The 21980-nt window shown below is 75.2% G+C and overlaps 1 protein-coding gene across 3 annotated transcripts in view; it reads left to right on the top strand.

Annotated features, from left to right (window-relative positions):
* LOC149523829 (laminin subunit beta-2-like) overlaps nucleotides 1–21909 on the top strand; it is a 57504-nt gene extending 35595 nt beyond the window's left edge. For 2 of the 3 annotated variants that reach the window (XM_089781299.1, XM_089781298.1), the window contains 13 exons: nucleotides 1880–2104; nucleotides 3143–3357; nucleotides 3430–3526; nucleotides 5605–5983; nucleotides 8933–9117; nucleotides 9196–9437; nucleotides 12200–12403; nucleotides 14614–14758; nucleotides 16147–16354; nucleotides 16952–17093; nucleotides 17271–17447; nucleotides 21080–21236; nucleotides 21688–21907. In XM_089781299.1, the coding sequence (XP_089637425.1) occupies nucleotides 1880–2104; nucleotides 3143–3357; nucleotides 3430–3526; nucleotides 5605–5983; nucleotides 8933–9117; nucleotides 9196–9437; nucleotides 12200–12403; nucleotides 14614–14758; nucleotides 16147–16354; nucleotides 16952–17093; nucleotides 17271–17447; nucleotides 21080–21236; nucleotides 21688–21821 (2510 nt within the window). In that variant the 3' untranslated portion in view covers nucleotides 21822–21907. Of the gene's footprint in view, nucleotides 1–1879; nucleotides 2105–3142; nucleotides 3358–3429; nucleotides 3527–5604; nucleotides 5984–8932; nucleotides 9118–9195; nucleotides 9438–12199; nucleotides 12404–14613; nucleotides 14759–16146; nucleotides 16355–16951; nucleotides 17094–17270; nucleotides 17448–21079; nucleotides 21237–21687 lie in introns of all 3 variants that reach the window. The other variant, XM_089781300.1, reaches the window with a different exon arrangement.
* Nucleotides 21910–21980: the final 71 nt, after the last annotated feature.

The following is a 21980-nucleotide window of genomic DNA, read 5'->3' as shown; positions in this document are numbered from 1 at the left end:
AGGACAGTGAGAAGGGCAGGAGTCAGGACAGCAGAGGCGGGTGAGGGGTTGGGGGGCAGCAGGCACCGGGGAGCTGATGGAGCAAGGGGAGGAGACAGGGCAGCAGAGGGGAAAGGTAGAGGTTTATTAATAACTCGGGTGCCACAGTGTGTTGTTAAATGCCAAAACAGCAAGCCAGAGGGGGCCGGGAGGCGCCCAGGAGGCTGTTCTGGCAGGGCAGGGGAAGCCGGAGGGGGCCAGGGGGCTGTTCTGGCAGGGGGGGAGCAGGGGGGGGTGAGCCGGAGGGGTCAGCGGGTGCCCGGGGCGCTGTTCTGGCGGGGGGGAGCAGGGCGGGAGGGGCCGGGGGGCAGTTCTGGGGGGAGCAGGGCGGGAGGGGCCGGGGGGCAGTTCTGGGGGGAGCAGGGCGAGAGGGCCGGGGGGCTGTTCTAGGGGGAGCAGGGCGGGGGGGCCGGGGGGGCCCGGGGGGCTGTTCTGGCGGGGAGGAGCAGGGCGGGGCGAGCCGGGGGGGCGGGGGGCTGTTCTGGCGGGGAGGAGCAGGGCAGGGTGAGCCGGGGGGCCAGGGGGCTGTTCTGGGGGGGCGAGCCGGGGGAGCCGGGGGGCTGTTCTGGCGGGGAGGAGCAGGGCGGGGCGAGCCGGGGGGGCAGGGGGCTGTTCTGGGGGGGCGAGCCGGGGGGGCCGGGGGGCTGTTCTGGGGGGGCGAGCCGGCGGGACCGGGGGGCTGTTCTGGCGGGGAGGAGCAGGGCAGGGTGAGCCGGGGGGCCGGGGGGCTGTTCTGGGGGGGCGAGCCGGGGGAGCCGGGGGGCTGTTCTGGCGGGGAGGAGCAGGGCGGGGCGAGCCGGGGGGGCCGGGGCGCTGTTCTGGCGGGGAGGAGCAGGGCGGGGTGAGCCGGGGGGGCCGGGGGGCTGTTCTGGGGGCGAGCCGGGGGAGCCGGGTGGGCTGTTCTGGCGGTGAGGAGCAGGGCGGGGCGAGCCGGGGGGGCCGGGGGGCTGTTCTGGGGGGGCGAGCCGGGGGGGCCGGGGGGCTGTTCTGGCGGGGAGGAGCAGGGCGGGGCGAGCCGGGGGGGCCGGGGGGCTGTTCTGGGGGGGGGAGCCGGGGGGCTGTTCTGGGGGGAGCAGGGCGGGGCGAGCCGGGGGGGCCGGGGGGCTGTTCTGGCGGGGAGGAGCAGGGCGGGGTGAGCCGGGGGGCCGGGGGGCTGTTCTGGCGGGGAGGAGCAGGGCGGGGCGAGCCGGGGGGCCGGGGGGCTGTTCTGGGGGGAGCAGGGCGGGGTGAGCCGGGGGGCCGGGGGGCTGTTCTGGCGGTGAGGAGCAGGGCGGGGCGAGCCGGGGGGCCGGGGGGCTGTTCTGGGGGGGGGCGAGCCAGGGGGGCCGGGGGGCTGTTCTGGCGGGGAGGAGCAGGGCGGGGCGAGCCGGGGGGGCCGGGGCGCTGTTCTGGCGGGGAGGAGCAGGGCGGGGCGAGCCGGGGGGGCCGGGGCGCTGTTCTGGCGGGGAGGAGCAGGGCGGGGCGAGCCGGGGGGGCCGGGGCGCTGTTCTGGCAGTGAGGAGCAGGGCGGGGCGAGCCGGGGGGCTGTTCTGGGGGGGGGCGAGCCGGGGGGGCCGGGGGGGCTGTTCTGGGGGGAGCAGGGCGGGGTGAGCCGGGGGGCCGGGGGGCTGTTCTGGCGGGGAGGAGCAGGGCGGGGCGAGCCGGGGGGCCGGGGGGCTGTTCTGGGGGGGCGAGCCGGGGGGGTCGGGGGGGCTGTTCTGGGGGGAGCAGGGCGGGGTGAGCCGGGGGGCCGGGGGGCTGTTCTGGCGGGGAGGAGCAGGGCGGGGCGAGCTGGGGGGGCCGGGGGGCTGTTCTGGGGGGCGGGGGGCCGGCTGTCAGTCTCTCCGGGTGTCGCCTGCAGGCCCGCGCTGTGACCGCTGCTCCCCTGGCTACTTCGGGGCCCCGGAGCAGGAGGGCGGGGGCTGCCGGCCCTGCCAGTGCAACAACAACATCGACCCCAGCGACCCCGAGGCCTGCGACCCCCACGGCGGGCAGTGTCTGCGCTGCCTGCACCACACCGCCGGGCCCCACTGCGCCCAGTGCCAGCCCGGCCACCACGGCAACGCCCTGCAGCGCAGCTGCCGACGTGAGCTGCACTGGCTGGGCCATGGGAGGGCGGGGCGGAGCCTGGCACAATGGGGAGGGAAGGGAGGGGCCTGGGACAAAGGGGAGGGGCTATGGGGCGGGGCTGTGGGGGGATGGGGAGGAGCCTGGGATAATGGGGCGGGGCCTGGGACAATAGGGCGGGGCTGTGGGGAGGACGGGGAGGGGCCTGGGATAATGGGGCAGGGCTGTGGGGAGGATGGGGCGGGGCCTGGGATAATGGGGCGGGGCCTGGGACAATGGGGCGGGGCCTGGGACAATGGGGCGGGGCTGTGGGGAAGACGGGGAGGGGCCTGGGACAATGGGGCGGGACTGTGGGGAGGATGGGGAGGGGTCTGGGACAATGGGGCGGGGCTGTGGGGAGGACGGGGAGGGGCCTGGGACAATGGGACGGGGCTGTGGGGGTGGGGAGGGGCCTGGGACAATGGGCCGGGGCTGTGGGGGGGCAGGGAGGGGCCTGGGACAATGGGCCGGGGCTGTGGGGGGGGCAGGGAGGGGCCTGGGACAATGGGGCGGGGATGTGGGGGGCGGGGAGGGGCCTGGGACAATGGGCCGGGGCTGTGGGGAGGGGCCTGGGACAATGGGGCGGGGCTGTGGGGAGGGGCCTGGGACAATGGGGCGGGGCTGTGGGGGGCAGGGAGGGGCCTGGGACAATGGGGCGGGGCTTTGGGGAGGGGCCTGGGACAATGGGCCGGGGCTGTGGGGGGTAGGGAGGGGTCTGGGACAATGGGCCGGGGCTGTGGGGGGCGGGGAGGGGCCTGGGACAATGGGGCGGGGCTGTGGGGGGGCAGGGAGGGGCCTGGGACAATGGGCCGGGGCTGTGGGGGGGGCAGGGAGGGGCCTGGGACAATGGGGCGGGGCTGTGGGGGGCGGGGAGGGGCCTGGGACAATGGGGCAGGGCTGTGGGGAGGGGCGGGGCCCATGCTGTGCTGGCCTGGGGCCCTGCACCCGAGTGTGGGTGGTGCCCTGCGGCGGGGGAGGGGACGGGGGCTGCCCCCCATGCTGCTGTTGCTCTCCCCAGGCTGCTCCTGTAACCCGCTGGGCACGCTGCCCGCCCAGTGCGCGTCCGGCACCTGCCACTGCGACCAGCTGACGGGCAGCTGCCCCTGCCGCGCCCACGTGGGGGGCAGGGCCTGCGACCAGTGTGCGCCCGGCTTCTGGGGCTTCGGCGGGGAGCGGGGCTGCGCGCCCTGCGCCTGCCACCCGGCCCGCTCCCTGCAGCCGGCCTGCCACGTGGTGAGTGCCCGGCGCCAGGGCGGCCGGCTGGGGGGGGCTGCCTCCGCTCCCCGCTCACTCCGCTTTCCCCAGGTCACGGGGCAGTGCCCCTGCCGGCCGGGCTTCGGGGGCCGCGCCTGCACCCACTGCCAGGAGCTGCACTGGGGCGAGCCGGAGCAGGAGTGCAGGGGTGAGTGCGAGCAGGTGTTGGGGGGACCTGGAGGGCCTGGGGCAGAGGCTGGGGGGGCTGGGGGAGAGGCCAAGGGGGAGCCTGGGGAAGAGGCCGGAGGGGGGCAGGGGGAGAAGCCGGGGAGGGCAGGGGGAGCCTGGGGGAGAGGCAAGAGGGGGCCCGGGGGAGAGGCTGGGGGGGCCCAGGACAGAGGCTGAGGGGGGCAAGGGCAGAGGCAAGAGGGGCCCGGGGGAGAGGCCGGGGGGGCTCGGGGAGCCCGGGAAGCCGGAGGGGCCCTGGAGAGAGGCCGGGGGGGGGCTCGGGGAGCCCGGGAAGCCGGAGGGGCCCTGGAGAGAGGCCGGGGGGGGGGCTCGGGGAGCCCGGGAAGCCGGAGGGGCCCTGGAGAGAGGCCGGGGGGGGGCTCGGGGAGCCCGGGAAGCCGGAGGGGCCCGGGAGAGAGGCGGGGGGGGCTCGGGGAGCCCGGGAAGCCGGAGGGGCCCGGGAGAGAGGCGGGGGGGGGGCTCGGGGAGCCCGGGAAGCCGGAGGGGCCCGGGAGAGAGGCGGGGGGGGGGCTCGGGGAGCCCGGGAAGCCGGAGGGGCCCAGGAGAGAGGCGGGGGGGGGCTCGGGGAGCCCGGGAAGCCGGAGGGGCCCGGGAGAGAGGCGGGGGGGGGCTCAGGGAGCCCGGGAAGCCGGAGGGGCACAGGAGAGAGGCCGGGGGGGCTCGGGGAGCCCGGGAAGCCGGAGGGGCCCGGGAGAGAGGCCGGGGGGCGCTCGGGGGCCCGGGAAGCCGGAGGGGCCCTGGAGAGAGGCGGGGGGGGGGCTCGGGGAGCCCGGGAAGCCGGAGGGGCCCGGGAGAGAGGCGGGGGGGCTCGGGGAGCCCAGGAAGCCGGAGGGGCCCGGGAGAGAGGCGGGGGGGGGCTCGGGGAGCCCGGGAAGCCGGAGGGGCCCGGGAGAGAGGCGGGGGGGGGCTCGGGGAGCCCAGGAAGCCGGAGGGGCCCTGGAGAGAGGCGGGGGGGGGCTCGGGGAGCCCAGGAAGCCGGAGGGGCCCTGGAGAGAGGCGGGGGGGGGGCTCGGGGAGCCCGGGAAGCCGGAGGGGCCCGGGAGAGAGGCGGGGGGGGGGCTCGGGGAGCCCGGGAAGCCGGAGGGGCCCGGGAGAGAGGCGGGGGGGGGCTCGGGGAGCCCGGGAAGCCGGAGGGGCCCGGGAGAGGGGCGGGGGGGGGCTCGGGGAGCCCGGGAAGCCGGAGGGGCCCGGGAGAGAGGCGGGGGGGGGCTCGGGGAGCCCGGGAAGCCGGAGGGGCCCGGGAGAGAGGCGGGGGGGAGTTCGGGGAGCCCGGGAAGCCGGAGGGGCCCGGGAGAGAGGCAGGGGGGGGGGCTCGGGGAGCCCGGGAAGCCGGAGGGGCCCTGGAGAGAGGCGGGGGGGGGCTCGGGGAGCCCGGGAAGCCGGAGGGGCCCGGGAGAGAGGCGGGGGGGCTCGGGGAGCCCAGGAAGCCGGAGGGGCCCGGGAGAGAGGCGGGGGGGGGGCTCGGGGAGCCCGGGAAGCCGGAGGGGCCCAGGAGAGAGGCGGGGGGGGGGCTCGGGGAGCCCGGGAAGCCGGAGGGGCCCGGGAGAGAGGCGGGGGGGGGGGCTCGGGGAGCCCGGGAAGCCGGAGGGGCCCGGGAGAGAGGCGGGGGGGGGGGCTCGGGGAGCCGGAGGGGCCCGGGAGAGAGGCCGGGGGGGGCTCGGGAAGCCGGAGGGGCCCGGGAGAGAGGCGGGGGGGCTCGGGGAGCCCGGGAAGCCGGAGGGGCCCGGGAGAGAGGCGGGGGGGCTCGGGGAGCCCGGGAAGCCGGAGGGGCCCGGGAGAGAGGCGGGGGGGCTCGGGGAGCCCGGGAAGCCGGAGGGGCCCGGGAGAGAGGCGGGGGGGCTCGGGGAGCCCGGGAAGCCGGAGGGGCCCGGGAGAGAGGCGGGGGGGGGGGCTCGGGGAGCCCGGGGAGCCGGAGGGGCCCGGGAGAGAGGCGGGGGGGGGGGCTCGGGGAGCCCGGGAAGCCGGAGGGGCCCCGTGCTGGGGGCCGTGGCTGCACTGTGGGGCGGGGGCCGGCTGTGACGCGCCCTTTGCCCCCAGCCTGTGCCTGCGCCCCGGCGGGGGCCGAGAGCCTGCAGTGCGAGCGGCTGAGCGGACGCTGCACCTGCCGCCCTGGCTTCACGGGCCAGCACTGCGACCGGTGCCTGCGCGGCTTCCAGGGCCCCTTCCCCCGCTGCGCCCGCTGCCCGCCCTGCTTCGCCCAGTGGGACCAGGCCCAGGCCCGGCTGCAGGCCCGGCTGCAGAGGCTGCAGGCCCAGGCCCGGGCGCTGCAGGAGGGAGGCCCCGAGCCCGGGCTCAGCCCCGGCCGCCTGCCGGCCCTGGAGAACACGCTGAGGCGCGCGGAGCAGCTGGTGGGGGCCGGGAGCAGCCAGAGCGCCCCCCTCCTGCTGCAGCTGGGCGGCCGACTGCAGGACACCAGGCAAGGACACGGCCGCGGCCCCTCGCCGGGGAGGGAGACCCCGGGTGGGGGCAGAGCCCAGCCCTATGGGCAAGGCTGGCACAAGAGCAGTGGGCCCAGGCTCCTGCTGCACCCCCGGGCGTCCGTCTGCCACACCCATGGCCTGGCGCTGCCTCCCCCCGGGCGTCCGTCTGCCGCGCCCATGGCCTGGCGCTGGCTCCCCCGGGCGTCCGTCTGCCGCACCCATGGCCTGGCGCTGGCTCCCCCCGGGCGTCCGTCTGCCGCGCCCATGGCCTGGCGCTGGCTCCCCCGGGCGCCCGTCTGCCACACCCATGGCCTGGCGCTGGCTCCCCCGGGCGTCCGTCTGCCACACCCATGGCCTGGCGCTGGCTCCCCCCGGGCGTCCGTCTGCCACACCCATGGCCTGGCGCTGGCTCCCCCCGGGCGTCCGTCTGCCGCGCCCATGGCCTGGCGCTGGCTCCCCCGGGCGCCCGTCTGCCACACCCATGGCCTGGCGCTGGCTCCCCCGGGCGTCCGTCTGCCACACCCATGGCCTGGCGCTGGCTCCCCCCGGGCGTCCGTCTGCCACACCCATGGCCTGGCGCTGGCTCCCCCGGGCGTCCGTCTGCCACACCCATGGCCTGGCGCTGGCTCCCCCCGGGCGCCCGTCTGCCGCACCCATGGCCTGGCGCTGGCTCCCCCCGGGCGTCCGTCTGCCACACCCATGGCCTGGCGCTGGCTCCCCCGGGCGTCCGTCTGCCACACCCATGGCCTGGCGCTGGCTCCCCCCGGGCATCCGTCTGCCACACCCATGGCCTGGCGCTGGCTCCCCCGGGCGTCCGTCTGCCACACCCATGGCCTGGCGCTGGCTCCCCCCGGGCGTCCGTCTGCCGCGCCCATGGCCTGGCGCTGGCTCCCCCGGGCGTCCGTCTGCCGCACCCATGGCCTGGCGCTGGCTCCCCCGGGCGTCCGTCTGCCGCACCCATGGCCTGGCGCTGGCTCCCCCGGGCGTCCGTCTGCCACACCCATGGCCTGGCGCTGGCTCCCCCGGGCGTCCGTCTGCCGCACCCATGGCCTGGCGCTGGCTCCCCCCGGGCGTCCGTCTGCCACACCCATGGCCTGGCGCTGGCTCCCCCAGGCGTCCGTCTGCCGCACCCATGGCCTGGCGCTGGCTCCCCCCGGGCGTCCGTCTGCCACACCCATGGCCTGGCGCTGGCTCCCCCCGGGCGTCCGTCTGCCACACCCATGGCCTGGCGCTGGCTCCCCCCGGGCGTCCGTCTGCCGCACCCATGGCCTGGCGCTGGCTCCCCCGGGCGTCCGTCTGCCACACCCATGGCCTGGCGCTGGCTCCCCCGGGCGTCCGTCTGCCACACCCATGGCCTGGCGCTGGCTCCCCCCGGGCGCCCGTCTGCCGCACCCATGGCCTGGCGCTGGCTCCCCCCGGGCATCCGTCTGCCACACCCATGGCCTGGCGCTGGCTCCCCCCGGGCATCCGTCTGCCACACCCATGGCCTGGCGCTGGCTCCCCCCGGGCATCCGTCTGCCGCACCCATGGCCTGGCGCTGGCTCCCCCGGGCGTCCGTCTGCCGCACCCATGGCCTGGCGCTGGCTCCCCCCGGGCGTCCGTCTGCCGCACCCATGGCCTGGCGCTGGCTCCCCCGGGCGTCCGTCTGCCGCACCCATGGCCTGGCGCTGGCTCCCCCCGGGCGTCCGTCTGCCGCACCCATGGCCTGGCGCTGCCTCCCCCGGGCGCCCGTCTGCCGCACCCATGGCCTGGCGCTGGCTCCCCCCGGGCGTCCGTCTGCCACACCCATGGCCTGGCGCTGGCTCCCCCCGGGCGTCCGTCTGCCACACCCATGGCCTGGCGCTGGCTCCCCCCGGGCGTCCGTCTGCCACACCCATGGCCTGGCGCTGGCTCCCCCCGGGCGTCCGTCTGCCGCACCCATGGCCTGGCGCTGGCTCCCCCCGGGCGTCCGTCTGCCACACCCATGGCCTGGCGCTGGCTCCCCCCGGGCGTCCGTCTGCCACACCCATGGCCTGGCGCTGGCTCCCCCCGGGCGTCCGTCTGCCACACCCATGGCCTGGCGCTGGCTCCCCCGGGCGTCCGTCTGCCACACCCATGGCCTGGCGCTGGCTCCCCCCGGGCGTCCGTCTGCCGCGCCCATGGCCTGGCGCTGGCTCCCCCCGGGCGTCCGTCTGCCACGCCCATGGCCTGGCGCTGGCTCCCCCCGGGCGTCCGTCTGCCGCACCCATGGCCTGGCGCTGGCTCCCCCCGGGCGTCCGTCTGCCGCACCCATGGCCTGGCGCTGGCTCCCCCCGGGCGTCCGTCTGCCGCACCCATGGCCTGGCGCTGGCTCCCCCCGGGCGCCCGTCTGCCGCACCCATGGCCTGGCGCTGGCTCCCCCGGGCGCCCGTCTGCCGCACCCATGGCCTGGCGCTGGCTCCCCCGGGCGTCCGTCTGCCACACCCATGGCCTGGCGCTGGCTCCCCCGGGCGCCCGTCTGCCACACCCATGGCCTGGCGCTGGCTCCCCCCGGGCGTCCGTCTGCCACACCCATGGCCTGGCGCTGGCTCCCCCGGGCGTCCGTCTGCCACACCCATGGCCTGGCGCTGGCTCCCCCCGGGCGTCCGTCTGCCACACCCATGGCCTGGCGCTGGCTCCCCCGGGCGCCCGTCTGCCACACCCATGGCCTGGCGCTGGCTCCCCCCGGGCGTCCGTCTGCCGCACCCATGGCCTGGCGCTGGCTCCCCCCCGGGCGTCCGTCTGCCACACCCATGGCCTGGCGCTGGCTCCCCCCGGGCGTCCGTCTGCCGCGCCCATGGCCTGGCGCTGGCTCCCCCGGGCGTCCGTCTGCCACACCCATGGCCTGGCGCTGGCTCCCCCGGGCGTCCGTCTGCCGCGCCCAGCGCCTGCGGGGGGGGAGTGGCCTGGCCAGGCCCCGGCCCGGTCCATCGGCGCTGTGCCCGCAGGGAGGACATGGACGAGGTGTGGAAGCAGCTGCAGACGGCGGAGGGGCAGCTGGAGGGGCCGTCTCGAGCGCAGGCAGAGCAGCGGGGCCGCCTGGCCAGCCTGGGCAGGGACCTGCAGGAGCTGAACCGCAGCCTGGCCCGTCTGCAGGAGCAGCTGGCGGGCTGGGAGGGGGCCAGCGTGGGGGGTAAGGGCCAGCGCTCCGTGGGAGCCCCCTGCCCATCCCCCTGCCTGCCACCCGGCCTGACGCCCCTGTCCCTGGCAGAGACCTACCGGAGCCTGCGGGCCGCCTGGGCGCTCTCCAGGCGGGCGGGGCAGCGGGCCAGCAGCGCGGTGCAGGGACCGGCCAGCCCGGTGGGCCAGGCCCAGCGCACGCAGCAGGAGGCGGAGGGGCTGCTGCGGGACTCGGGCGCCGCCTCCCACCGCAGCCTGGCCGCGCAGGGACGGGCGCTGCAGGGGGTCCAGGGCCGCGTGGCCGCACTCGACGCCTCGGGGCTCAGCGCCAAGGTGAGCGGGGGCAGGGCCCGGGCAGCCACGTACGGCTGCTCCTGCTCTGCTTGCATCGCGTGGGAACCCAGGAGCGGCCGGGCGGGCCCGGAGCCAAGGGGGGCCCCGAGGGAGGGGGATCCTCGCGTGACCCCCCTGTCGCCCACCTCCCTGCCCGGCCTGGCTCAGCCCTCGCTGGGCCCAGCCCCAGGAGCCAGCTGGCTCTGTCGAACCGTCACAGTCCAGCCACGGCTCACAGGGGCGCCCACACTTGGCCCCTCGGCTCCTGGGCGGACCCCCCAGTGTGGCTGCCCCTTCTCGGGGACCCCTCCTCTCCAGCGGCCGTGAGACGGCCCTTTCCCGGGGGCCCACTCCAGTGCGGCGACCCTCTCTGGGGGGGCCCATCTCCCCTGGGGGGCCACCCCTCCGCCTCCGGGAGCCGCCTGGCTCCGCTGTGAGCCCCTCGGGGGTTCCCCCCCTCCAGCCCCCAGGGCCTCGACTCCCAGAGGGAACGGTGCCCCCCTGCTCCCCAGCCCAGAGCGACCCCCAGCCAGGGCCCAACAGGAGGGTCTGTTGAGCTTTGAACAGCAACGGGGCCCTCAGCCCCACGTCAGCCTCCCCTGCAGCCGGCTGAGTCCTGCCTGCCCTGCTCTGCCCCCAGGCTCCCAGCAGAGCCCCAATACCCCAGCCACAGCCCCTCCCCCGCCCATTGTCTTCTCCCCAGGAAACAGGGTCACCTGGGCCCCTCTTCTCCGCCCCCTCACAGTCCAATGTTCTCCCCTTGCTGGGACCCACTGGGCCGGGTCCCCTCTGCAGCCCATTGTCATCTGGCCAGAACCAGCTGTGTCCTCTGAGCAGGGCCAGGGTCACCAGGGTCCCAGACCCCCCGGCTCCAACTCTGAGCTGTTCCCTGCACAAACAAACTCCCCCCTTTGTCGCATTAAACCAGTAACTGCTGGGCACTGAGTGTCCCCCTGCATGCAACACCCCCTGTGAACCCCCAAAACTCCCCACTGCCTCACAGCCACATCCTCTGGCGAGGAGTTCCACAGGTTGACTATGCGCTGTGTGAAGAAAAACTCCCTTTGGTTTGTTTTAAACCCGCTGCCCATTAGTTTCATTTTGTGACCCCTGGTTCTTATATTGTGGGAATAAGTAAATAACTGTGGGTCTGTCTACACTGGCCCCCTAGTTCGAACTAGTGGGGTAATGTAGGCAACCGGAGTTGCAAATGAAGCCCGGGATTTGAATTTCCCAGGCTTCATTTGCATAAGCGGGGAGCCGCCATTTTTAAATGTCCGCTAGTGCGGACTCCATGCCCCACGGCTACACGTGGCTACACGCAGCTACACGCGGCACAGACTAGGTAGTTCGGACTAGGCTTCCTCTTCCAAACTACCGTTACTCCTCGTGCAACGGAATAGGAAGCCTAGTCCGAACTACCTAGTCCGTGCCGCGTGTAGCCGCGTGTAGCTGCGTGTACCTAGTCCGTGCCGCGTGTAGCCGCGTGTAGCCGCGGGCACGGAGTCCGAACTACCTAGTCCGTGCCGCGTGTAGCCGCGTGTAGCTGCGTGTATCCGCATGTAGCTGCGGGCACGGAGTCCGAACTACCTAGTCCGTGCCGCGTGTAGCCGCGTGTAGCCGCGGGCACGGAGTCCGAACTACCTAGTCCGTGCCGCGTGTAGCCGCGTGTAGCTGCGTGTATCTGCATGTAGCTGCGGGCACGGAGTCCGAACTACCTAGTCCGTGCCGCGTGTAGCCGCGTGTATCCGCATGTAGCTGCGGGCACGGAGTCCGAACTACCTAGTCCGTGCTGCGTGTAGCCGCGTGTAGCTGCGTGTATCCGCGTGTAGCTGCGGGCACGGAGTCCGAACTACCTAGTCTGTGCCGCGTGTAGCCACGGGCACGGAGTCCGAACTACCTAGTCCGTGCCGCGTGTAGCCGCGTGTAGCCGCGTGTAGCTGCGTGTAGCCGCGGGCACGGAGTCCGAACTAGCGGACATTTAAAAATGGCGGCGCCCGGCAACATGCAAATGAAGCCCAGGAAATTCAAATCCCGGGCTTCATTTGCCACGCCGGTTGCCTATGTTACCACCCTAGTTCGAACTAGGGGGCCAGTGTAGACAGACCCTGGGTGTCTGGGCCAATCCACATGCGGGTGAGTCAGTTGGAATCACAGCCGGGTGGGGACACCAGGTGACAAAGCAGACGGCCCCCCCCCCCGACGTCACACTAGGGTTACACAAAGGCTCATTCTCTATCCCTTTTGTAACGATGCCCGACAGTCGCCTGCCGCTGCGCACGGCGTGGGTGTGTCCAGAGCTAGCCAGTGACGCCGAGATCCCAGTGGTTGTAGCCACATGACCCCCCCATGGGGCGGGTAGTTGGGACGCTGCTTCCCACTGGGCTTTACTCGACATTTCGAAACTCGACATTTCATTTGGCATTTTGTTGCCCGGTCACTTAGTTTGCCAGGTAAGCGCCCAGCCCCACCCCCCTCCTGCCCAGCATGCCCTGTGCCCCAAGCGCCAGGTGAACCCGCTCCGATGGCTAGGGCAGAGCTGGCCTATGTCTGCGGGGCGAGCAAACCGGATCCTCCCCCAGGGGAGAACATGGAGAAACTGAGGCACACGGCAGCATCACCAAAAGAATTCCCCCTTTGTCCCAGCCCCCTCCCAGCTGTGGGGCCAGCAGTGGGTGCAATGGCCACGCCAGGTTTCTCACCCGCGGCAGGGCCCTGCAGGGCTGGCTCTGGCTGACCCCCCTGCGCTCTCTGCCCTGCAGATCTGTGGGGTGCAGGATGATCAGGGCTGTGACCGAGCTCCCTGCGGCGGAGCCTCCTGCCAGGACGACTCGGGGCAGCGCCGCTGTGGGGGCCCCGGCTGCAGGGGGGCCCTCCCAGTGTCCACACAGGCCCTGCGCAGCGCCCAGGAGGCCTCCCGCCACTTGGAAAGCACAGCGGGGCAGCTGGGCACCATCGCCCTCCAGGTACGGCCGGGCAGGGGCAGACTCCCCTGGCATCAGGCCTGGGACGAGCTGCGGGGTTCCGGGGAGTCTCTCAGGGTCTGCTAGTGCGCAGCCTTCCCCTGCCTTGCACACCTGTGGGCACGCTCATCCCCACCCATGCGCACACAGATGTGTCACTCACGCCTGGGGGCACGCTCACTCGCCCCTGCTGTGCGCGTGCATAGATGTGCTGCACACTCGCCCCCAGCCCTGCGCACACCAATGTGCCTCTCGCACCTGGGGGCACGCTCGCTCGCCCCTGCTGTGCGCGTGCATAGATGTGCTGCACACTCGCCCCCAGCCCTGCGCACACCGATGTGCCTCTCGCACCTGGGGGCACGCTCGCTCGCCCCTGCTGTGCGCGTGCATAGATGTGCTGCACACTCGCCCCCAGCCCTGCGCACACCGATGTGCCTCTCGCACCTGGGGGCACACTCGCTCGCCCCTGCTGTGCGCGTGCATAGATGTGCTGCACACTCGCCCCCAGCCCTGCGCACACCAATGTGCCTCTCGCACCTGGGGGCACGCTCGCTCGCCCCTGCTGTGCACGTGCATAGATGTGCTGCACACTCGCCCCCAGCCCTGCGCACACCAATGTGCCTCTCGCACCTGGGGGCACGCTCGCTCGCCCCTGCTGTGCGCGTGCATAGATGTGCTGCACACTCGCCCCCAGCCCTGCGCACACCGATGTGCCTCTCGCACCTGGGGGCACGCTCGCTCGCCCCTGCTGTGCGCGTGCATAGATGTGCTGCACACTCGCCCCCAGCCCTGCGCACACCGATGTGCCTCTCGCACCTGGGGGCACACTCGCTCGCCCCTGCTGTGCGCGTGCATAGATGTGCTGCACACTCGCCCCCAGCCCTGCGCACACCGATGTGCCTCTCGCACCTGGGGGCACGCTCGCTCGCCCCTGCTGTACGCGTGCATAGATGTGCTGCACACTCGCCCCCAGCCCTGTGCACACCAATGTGCCTCTTGCACCTGGGGGCACGCTCGCTCGCCCCTGCTGTGCGCGTGCATAGATGTGCTGCACACTCACCCCCAGCCCTGCGCACACCGATGTGCCTCTCGCACCTGGGGGCACGCTCGCTCGCCCCTGCTGTGTGCGTGCATAGATGTGCTGCACACTCGCCCCCAGCCCTGCGCACACCAATGTGCCTCTCGCACCTGGGGGCACGCTCGCTCGCCCCTGCTGTGCGCGTGCATAGATGTGCTGCACACTCGCCCCCAGCCCTGCGCACACCAATGTGCCTCTCGCACCTGGGGGCACGCTCGCTCGCCCCTGCTGTGCGCGTGCATAGATGTGCTGCACACTCGCCCCCAGCCCTGCGCACACCAATGTGCCTCTCGCACCTGGGGGCACGCTCGCTCGCCCCTGCTGTGTGCGTGCATAGATGTGCTGCACACTCGCCCCCAGCCCTGCGCACACCAATGTGCCTCTCGCACCTGGGGGCACGCTCGCTCGCCCCTGCTGTACGCGTGCATAGATGTGCTGCACACTCGCCCCCAGCCCTGTGCACACCAATGTGCCTCTTGCACCTGGGGGCACGCTCGCTCGCCCCTGCTGTGCGCGTGCATAGATGTGCTGCACACTCACCCCCAGCCCTGCGCACACCGATGTGCCTCTCGCACCTGGGGGCACGCTCGCTCGCCCCTGCTGTGTGCGTGCATAGATGTGCTGCACACTCGCCCCCAGCCCTGCGCACACCAATGTGCCTCTCGCACCTGGGGGCACGCTCGCTCGCCCCTGCTGTGCGCGTGCATAGATGTGCTGCACACTCGCCCCCAGCCCTGCGCACACCAATGTGCCTCTCGCACCTGGGGGCACGCTCGCTCGCCCCTGCTGTGCGCGTGCATAGATGTGCTGCACACTCGCCCCCAGCCCTGCGCACACCAATGTGCCTCTCGCACCTGGGGGCACGCTCGCTCGCCCCTGCTGTGTGCGTGCATAGATGTGCTGCACACTCGCCCCCAGCCCTGTGCACACCAATGTGCCTCTCGCACCTGGGGGCACGCTCGCTCGCCCCTGCTGTGTGCGTGCATAGATGTGCTGCACACTCACCCCCAGCCCTGCGCACACAGATGTGCCTCTTGCACCGGTGTGCCAAGGTGGGCACTGCCCTTGCAGGGTCCCCATGCTGGCTGTGGCTGACAGCTGGCACCAGCAGAGCCATCACTGAGAACCGTTGCAGGTGCAGGAGATGCAGGCGCTGGCCCAGGGTGCCAGGAGCCAGGCCCAGGAGACGCTGGAGGGGTCCCAGGCAGCCAGAGGCCACATGGAGGAGTCGACAGCCAGGCTGCGAAGGTTCATCCAGAAGATCAAGGACTTCCTGGCAGGTATGGAGCCGGAGCTGGAGCCAAGGGGGGGGCCGGGGGCGCTGCAGCCTGGCAGGTATGGAGCCGGAGCTGGAGCCAAGGGGGGGGCCGGGGGCGCTGCAGCCTGGCAAGTATGGAGCCAAGGGGGGGGCCGGGGGCACTGCAGCCTGGCAGGTATGGAGCCGGAGCCAAGGGGGGGGCCGGGGGCACTGCAGCCTGGCAGGTATGGAGCCGGAGCCGGAGCCAAGGGGGGGGCCGGGGGCGCTGCAGCCTGGCAGGTATGGAGCCGGAGCCAAGGGGGGGGCCGGGGGCGCTGCAGCCTGGCAGGTATGGAGCCAGAGCTGGAGCCAAGGGGGGGGCCGGGGGCGCTGCAGCCTGGCAGGTATGGAGCCGGAGCCAAGGGAGGGGCCGGGGGCGCTGCAGCCTGGCAGGTATGGAGCCGGAGCCGGAGCCGGAGCCAAGGGAGGGGCCGGGGGCGCTGCAGCCTGGCAGGTATGGAGCCGGAGCTGGAGCCAAGGGGGGGGGGGACCGGGGGCGCTGCAGCCTGGCAGGTATGGAGCCGGAGCTGGAGCCAAGGGGGGGGCCGGGGGCGCTGCAGCCTGGCAGGTATGGAGCCAGAGCTGGAGCCAAGGGGGGGGGACCGGGGGCGCTGCAGCCTGGCAGGTATGGAGCCGGAGCTGGAGCCAAGGGGGGGGCCGGGGGCGCTGCAGCCTGGCAGGTATGGAGCCGGAGCTGGAGCCAGGGGGGGGGCCGGGGGCGCTGCAGCCTGGCAGGTATGGAGCCGGAGCCAAGGGGGGGGCCGGGGGCGCTGCAGCCTGGCAGGTATGGAGCCGGAGCTGGAGCCAAGGGGGGGGGGCCGGGGGCGCTGCAGCCTGGCAGGTATGGAGCCGGAGCTGGAGCCAAGGGGGGGGGCCGGGGGCGCTGCAGCCTGGCAGGTATGGAGCCGGAGCTGGAGCCAGGGGGGGGGCGGGGGCGCTGCAGCCTGGCAGGTATGGAGCCGGAGCTAGAGCCAAGGGGGGGGGCCGGGGGCGCTGCAGCCTGGCAGGTATGGAGCCGGAGCTGGAGCCAAGGGGGGGGGCCGGGGGCGCTGCAGCCTGGCAGGTATGGAGCCGGAGCTAGAGCCAAGGGGGGGGGCCGGGGGCGCTGCAGCCTGGCAGGTATGGAGCCGGAGCTGGAGCCAAGGGGGAGGGCCGGGGGCGCTGCAGCCTGGCAGGTATGGAGCCGGAGCTAGAGCCAAGGGGGGGGGCCGGGGGCGCTGCAGCCTGGCAGGTATGGAGCCGGAGCTGGAGCCAAGGGGAGGGCCGGGGGCGCTGCAGCCTGGCTTGCCGGGAATCCCCGCTGGCTGAGCCAGGGCAAGCGCAAGCGGCTGCCAGTGTCCCGGCGCCCGCACTGAGCCTCCCCGTCTGCAGAGGAGGGAGCCGACCCGGAGAGCATCGAGCTGGTGGCTCAGCAAGTGCTGAGCATCCCCCTGCCCAGCAGCCCCAGCAGGATCCAGCACCTGCTGCAGGAGATCCAGGCCAGCATCCGGCAGCTGCAGGGCGTGGACACCGGCCTGAACGGCACGGCCCACGGCCTGGCCACGGCCCACGAGCTGCTGGCACAGGCAGGCCAGGCCAGGTGAGGTTCCAGGGACAGGAGCCCTGGCTGGGCCAGTCTCCTGGCTCGTCCGGTCCCGGCCTCTCCCAGCAGGGGGCGCTGTGGGGGGTAGGATGTAGTCAAGGGGCTCCCAGTTGTGCATGCTGTGGGGGGACAAGGTGCGGCTGGGGGGCTGCCAGCAGGGGGCGCTGTGGGGGGGCAGGGGACAGTCAAGGAGCTCCCAGTTGTGCGTGCTGTGGGGGGACAAGGTGCGGCTGGGGGGCTGCCAGCAGGGGGCGCTGTGGGGGGGCAGGGGGCAGTCAAGAGGCTCCCAGTTGTGCGTGCTGTGGGGGGACAAGGCGCGGCTGGGGGCTGCCAGCAGGGGGCGCTGTGGGGGGGCAGGGGACAGTCAAGGGGCTCCCAGTTGTGCGTGCTGTGGGGGGACAAGGCGCGGCTGGGGGGCTGCCAGCAGGGGGCGCTGTGGGGGGCAGGGGGCAGTCAAGGGGCTCCCAGTTGTGCGTGCTGTGGGGGGACAAGGCGCGGCTGGGGGGCTGCCAGCAGGGGGCGCTGTGAGACCCCTGGCCGGGCAGGGGTGGGGAGGGTCCCGAGGTGACGGGACAGCCTCGTGCGCCTCCCCAGGGAGCGAGCAGCGGGCGTGAGCGGGGTGCTCCGGGCCACGCAGGAGGTGCTGGCGGCAGCCAAGGGGCAGGTCTCGGTGGCAGAGCGGGCGCTGAGGGGCACCAAGGAGGCGATCCGGGGCGTGGAGAGCAGAGTCAAGGAGGTGAGTGGGTCTGCCACGCCGGGGGCCCATCCCAGCCCCCCAAGCTAGGCTGTGTCCAGCCGTGGGCCCCCTGCTGCCCGGCCCTTACCCCTGCCCGGCTCTGCTCCTGGCCAGACGCGCTGGCTGCAGGGTTTCCATGGGGCTGGGCCGGGGCAGTGATGGGTCCCGTGTCCGCAGGCCGAGCGCCGGCTGCCGGGCCTGCAGGAGAAGGAGGGGCGGCTGCGGGGCCCCCTGCGGGCGCTGGCCAAGGACGTGGCTGCCCTGCAGGACAAGGCCACGGCCACCCGGGGGCTGGCCCAGGAGGCGGAGGAGAGAGCCCAGAAAGCCACGTTGGCCACGGGGGACCTGGACCAGGTGGGAGCCCCCAGCCCTGGCCCTGAAATCCTGTTCCAGCGCGTTCCCCCCCCTTGGCTCACGCTGCCAGCCTGCGCCCTGCCCCCAACGCCTGCTGGCGCCCTGACCCCCCCCCCCCACACCCGCCCCCAACGCCTGCTGGCGCCCTGACCCCCCCCCACACCCGCCCCCAACGCCTGCTGGCGCCCTGACCCCCCCCACACACCCGCCCCCAACGCCTGCTGGCGCCCTGACCCCCCCCACACACACACCCGCCCCCAACGCCTGCTGGCGCCCTGACCCCCCCCACACCCGCCCCCAACGCCTGCTGGCGCCCTGACCCCCCCCCACACCCGCCCCCAACGCCTGCTGGCGCCCTGACCCCCCCCCCCACACACACACCCGCCCCCAACGCCTGCTGGCGCCCTGACCCCCCCCCACACCTGCCCCCAACGCCTGCTGGCGCCCTGACCCCCCCCACACACACACCCGCCCCCAACGCCTGCTGGCGCCCTGACCCCCCCCCACACACACCCGCCCCCAACGCCTGCTGGCGCCCTGACCCCCACACACACACACCCGCCCCAACGCCTACTGGCGCCCTGACCCCCCCACACACCCGCCCCCAACGCCTGCTGGCGCCCTGACCCCCCCCCACACCCGCCCCCAACGCCTGCTGGCGCCCTGACCCCCCCCCACACACACCCGCCCCCAACGCCTGCTGGCGCCCTGACCCCCCCCCACACCTGCCCCCAACGCCTGCTGGCGCCCTGACCCCCCCACACACACACCCGCCCCCAACGCCTGCTGGCGCCCTGACCCCCCCCACACACACACCCGCCCCCACGCCTACTGGCGCCCTGACCCCCCCCCACACCCGCCCCCAACGCCTGCTGGCGCCCTGACCCCCCCCCACACACACACCCGCCCCCAACGCCTGCTGGCGCCCTGACCCCCCCCCACACCTGCCCACAACGCCTGCTGGCGCCCTGACCCCCCCCCCACACACACCCGCCCCCAACGCCTGCTGGCGCCCTGACCCCCCCCACACACACACCCGCCCCCAACGCCTACTGGCGCCCTGACCCCCCCCCACACCCGCCCCCAACGCCTGCTGGCGCCCTGACCCCCCCCCACACCCGCCCCCAACGCCTGCTGGCGCCCTGACCCCCCCCCACACCCGCCCCCAACGCCTGCTGGCGCCCTGACCCCCCCCACACACACACCCGCCCCCAACGCCTGCTGGCGCCCTGACCCCCCCCACACACACACCCGCCCCCAACGCCTGCTGGCGCCCTGACCCCCCCCCACCCGCCCCCAACGCCTGCTGGCGCCCTGACCCCCCCCACACCCGCCCCCAACGCCTGCTGGCGCCCTGACCCCCCCTCACACCCGCCCCCAACGCCTGCTGGCGCCCTGACCCCCCCCCCCCACACCCGCCCCCAACGCCTGCTGGCGCCCTGACCCCCCCCCACACCCGCCCCCAACGCCTGCTGGCGCCCTGACCCCCCCCCACACCCGCCCCCAACGCCTGCTGGCGCCCTGACCCCCCCCACACCCGCCCCCAACGCCTGCTGGCGCCCTGACCCGCCCTCACACCCGCCCCCGCGCCTGCTGGCGCCCTGACCCCCCCTCACACCCGCCCCCAACGCCAGCTGGCGCCCTGACCCCCCCCCACACCCGCCCCCAACGCCTGCTGGCGCCCTGACCCCCCCCCACCCGCCCCCATCGCCTGCTGGCGCCCTGACTCCCCCCCCTCGCATCCGCCCCCGACGCCTGCTGGCGCCCTGACCCCCCCCTCGCATCCGCCCCCAACGCCTGCTGGCGCCCTGACCCCCCCCCTCGCACCCGCCCCCAACGCCTGCTGGCGCCCTGACCCCCCCCTCGCACGCGCCCCCAACGCCTGCTGGCGCCCTGACCCCCCCTACACCCGCCCCCAACGCCTGCTGGCGCCCTGACCCCCCCTCACACCCGCCCCCGACGCCTGCTGGCGCCCTGACCCCCCCTCACACCCGCCCCCATCGCCTGCTGGCGCCTTGACCCCCCCCTCGCATCCGCCCCCGACGCCTGCTGGCGCCCTGACCCCCCCCTCACACCCGCCCCCGACGCCTGCTGGCGCCTTGACCCCCCCCTCGCAGCCGCCCCCATCGCCTGCTGGCGCCTTGACCCCCCCCTCGCATCCGCCCCCAATGCCTGCTGGCGCACAGGCCCCGCCTCGCATCCGCCCCCATCGCCTGCTGGCGCCTGGCCCCCCCCGCATCCGCCCCCAACGGCTGCTGGCGCCCTGACCCCCCCCTCGCACCCGCCCCCAACGCCTGCTGGCGCCCTGACCCCCCCCCTCACACCCGCCCCCGACGCCTGCTGGCGCCCTGACCCCCCCCTCGCACGCGCCCCCGACGCCTGCTGGCGCCCTGACCCCCCCCTCGCACGCGCCCCCAACGCCTGCTGGCGCCCTGACCCCCCCCTCACACCCGCCCCCGACGCCTGCTGGCGCCCTGACCCCCCCCTACACCCGCCCCCGACGCCTGCTGGCGCCCTGACCCCCCCTCACACCCGCCCCCGACGCCTGCTGGCGCCCTGACCCCCCCTCGCATCCGCCCCCATCGCCTGCTGGCTCCCTGACCCCCCCTCACACCCGCCCCCGCCGCCTGCTGGCGCCTTGACCCCCCCCTCGCATCCGCCCCCGACGCCTGCTGGCGCCTTGACCCCCCCCTCGCATCCGCCCCCATCGCCTGCTGGCTCCCTGACCCCCCCTCACACCCGCCCCCGACGCCTGCTGGCGCCCTGCCCCCCCCCTCGCACGCGCCCCCAACGCCTGCTGGCGCCCTGACCCCCCCCCTCGCACGCGCCCCCAACGCCTGCTGGCGCCCTGACCCCCCCCCCTCGCACGCGCCCCCAACGCCTGCTGGCGCCCTGACCCCCCCCTCACACCCGCCCCCGACGCCTGCTGGCGCCCTGACCCCCCCCCTCACACGCGCCCCCGACGCCTGCTGGCGCCCTGACCCCCCCTCACACCCGCCCCCGACGCCTGCTGGCGCCCTGACCCCCCCCTCACACCCGCCCCCATCGCCTGCTGGCGCCTTGACCCCCCCCTCGCATCCGCCCCCAATGCCTGCTGGCGCCCTGACCCCCCCTCGCATCCGCCCCCATCGCCTGCTGGCGCCCTGACCCCCCCTCACACCCGCCCCCGACGCCTGCTGGCGCCCTGACCCCCCCCTCGCATCCGCCCCCAACGCCTGCTGGCGCCCTGACCCCCCCCCTCGCACCCGCCCCCAACGCCTGCTGGCGCCCTGACCCCCCCCCCACGTGCCCCCAACGCCTTCTGGCGCCCTGACCCCCCCTCGCACCCGCCCCCGACGCCTGCTGGCGCCCTGACCCCCCCCCGCCGTGCCCCCAACGCCTGCTGGCGCCCTGACCCCCCCCTCGCACCCGCCCCCGACGCCTGCTGGCGCCCTGACCCCCCCTACACCCGCCCCCAACGCCTGCTGGCGCCCTGACTCCCCCCTCACACCCGCCCCCAACGCCTGCTGGCGCCTTGACCCCCCCCTCGCATCCGCCCCCAACGCCTGCTGGCGCCCTGTCCCTCCCCCTCCCCCCGCGGGCGCTGGGATCGGGTCCTGGCTCTGCCCGTCAGTCGGCGCCTTTGCTCCCAGGCGGTGGCGGTGGCGAGGCCGGGGTACGCGGAGCTGCAGAGCCGGGTGGCTGGGCTGGCCGGGGCCACGGGCCCCGCTCTGCTCCGGGTGACGCGCCTCATGCAGGACGCGCAGCAGCTCCTGGACAAGGCTAGCGGCAGCCAGAGGAAGCTGGAAGGTACCTGGGCTGCACGGCTGGGGCGGGAGCTCGCCTCCATGGGGCAGGCCCCCCAGGGCACACCTGGCGGCTGGAGGGCTGGGGAGGGCGGGACTGGCTGGGCCTGGAGGGGGGGCTGGGAGGCAGGGCAGGGGCGGAATGGGCATGGCCTAGCGGGCAGGGTGGGGGGCGGGGCAGGTGGGACATGGCAGAGCCTTAGTCCTCCCGGGTCCCTCTGCCTGTGGCCTGGGGGTGTTCGCCCCCCGCCGGGTACAGCAGCGCCGGAGACGTCGGCGCTCCCCTGGGCTTGGGCCGGCTCTGCCCTGGACGGCTGGGCCCACTCTGCGGCCCTGGGGGCACCGGGTTACAGAGCAGCCCCCCCCCGGAGGGCCTGGTAGGGGTGGGGCGGGCAGGCTGCCCGTGGGGGTGGTGGCTGGGGCAGGGGCTCACCCGCCGTCCCGCCTGCCCACAGAGCTGGAGCGGCGCTTCGCAGCCGGCGAGGACGTGCTGGAGGCGAAGGCCACGCAGCTGCGGGCGCTGGAGGGACGGGTCTCCGGGCTGCTGGAGGAGATCCGGGAGAAGGCCAACGCCTACGCCACCTGCTAGCGCCAGCCCCCCCCCGCCAGCCTGCAGCGCCGCCCCCCCCGCCAGCCTGCACCGCCGCCCCCCCCCCGCGGGCCACCCTATCCCGCCTGCTAGTGCCAGCCCCCCCCCGCCAGCCTGCAGCGCCGCCCCCCCCCGCGGGCCACCCTATCCCGCCTGCTA

This window comes from Pelodiscus sinensis, chromosome 11 (assembly GCF_052426305.1).
Source record: "Pelodiscus sinensis isolate ZL-2025 chromosome 11, ASM5242630v1, whole genome shotgun sequence".
Classification (NCBI taxonomy): domain Eukaryota; kingdom Metazoa; phylum Chordata; order Testudines; family Trionychidae; genus Pelodiscus; species Pelodiscus sinensis.
This window is presented reverse-complemented; position numbering and strand designations above follow the sequence as displayed.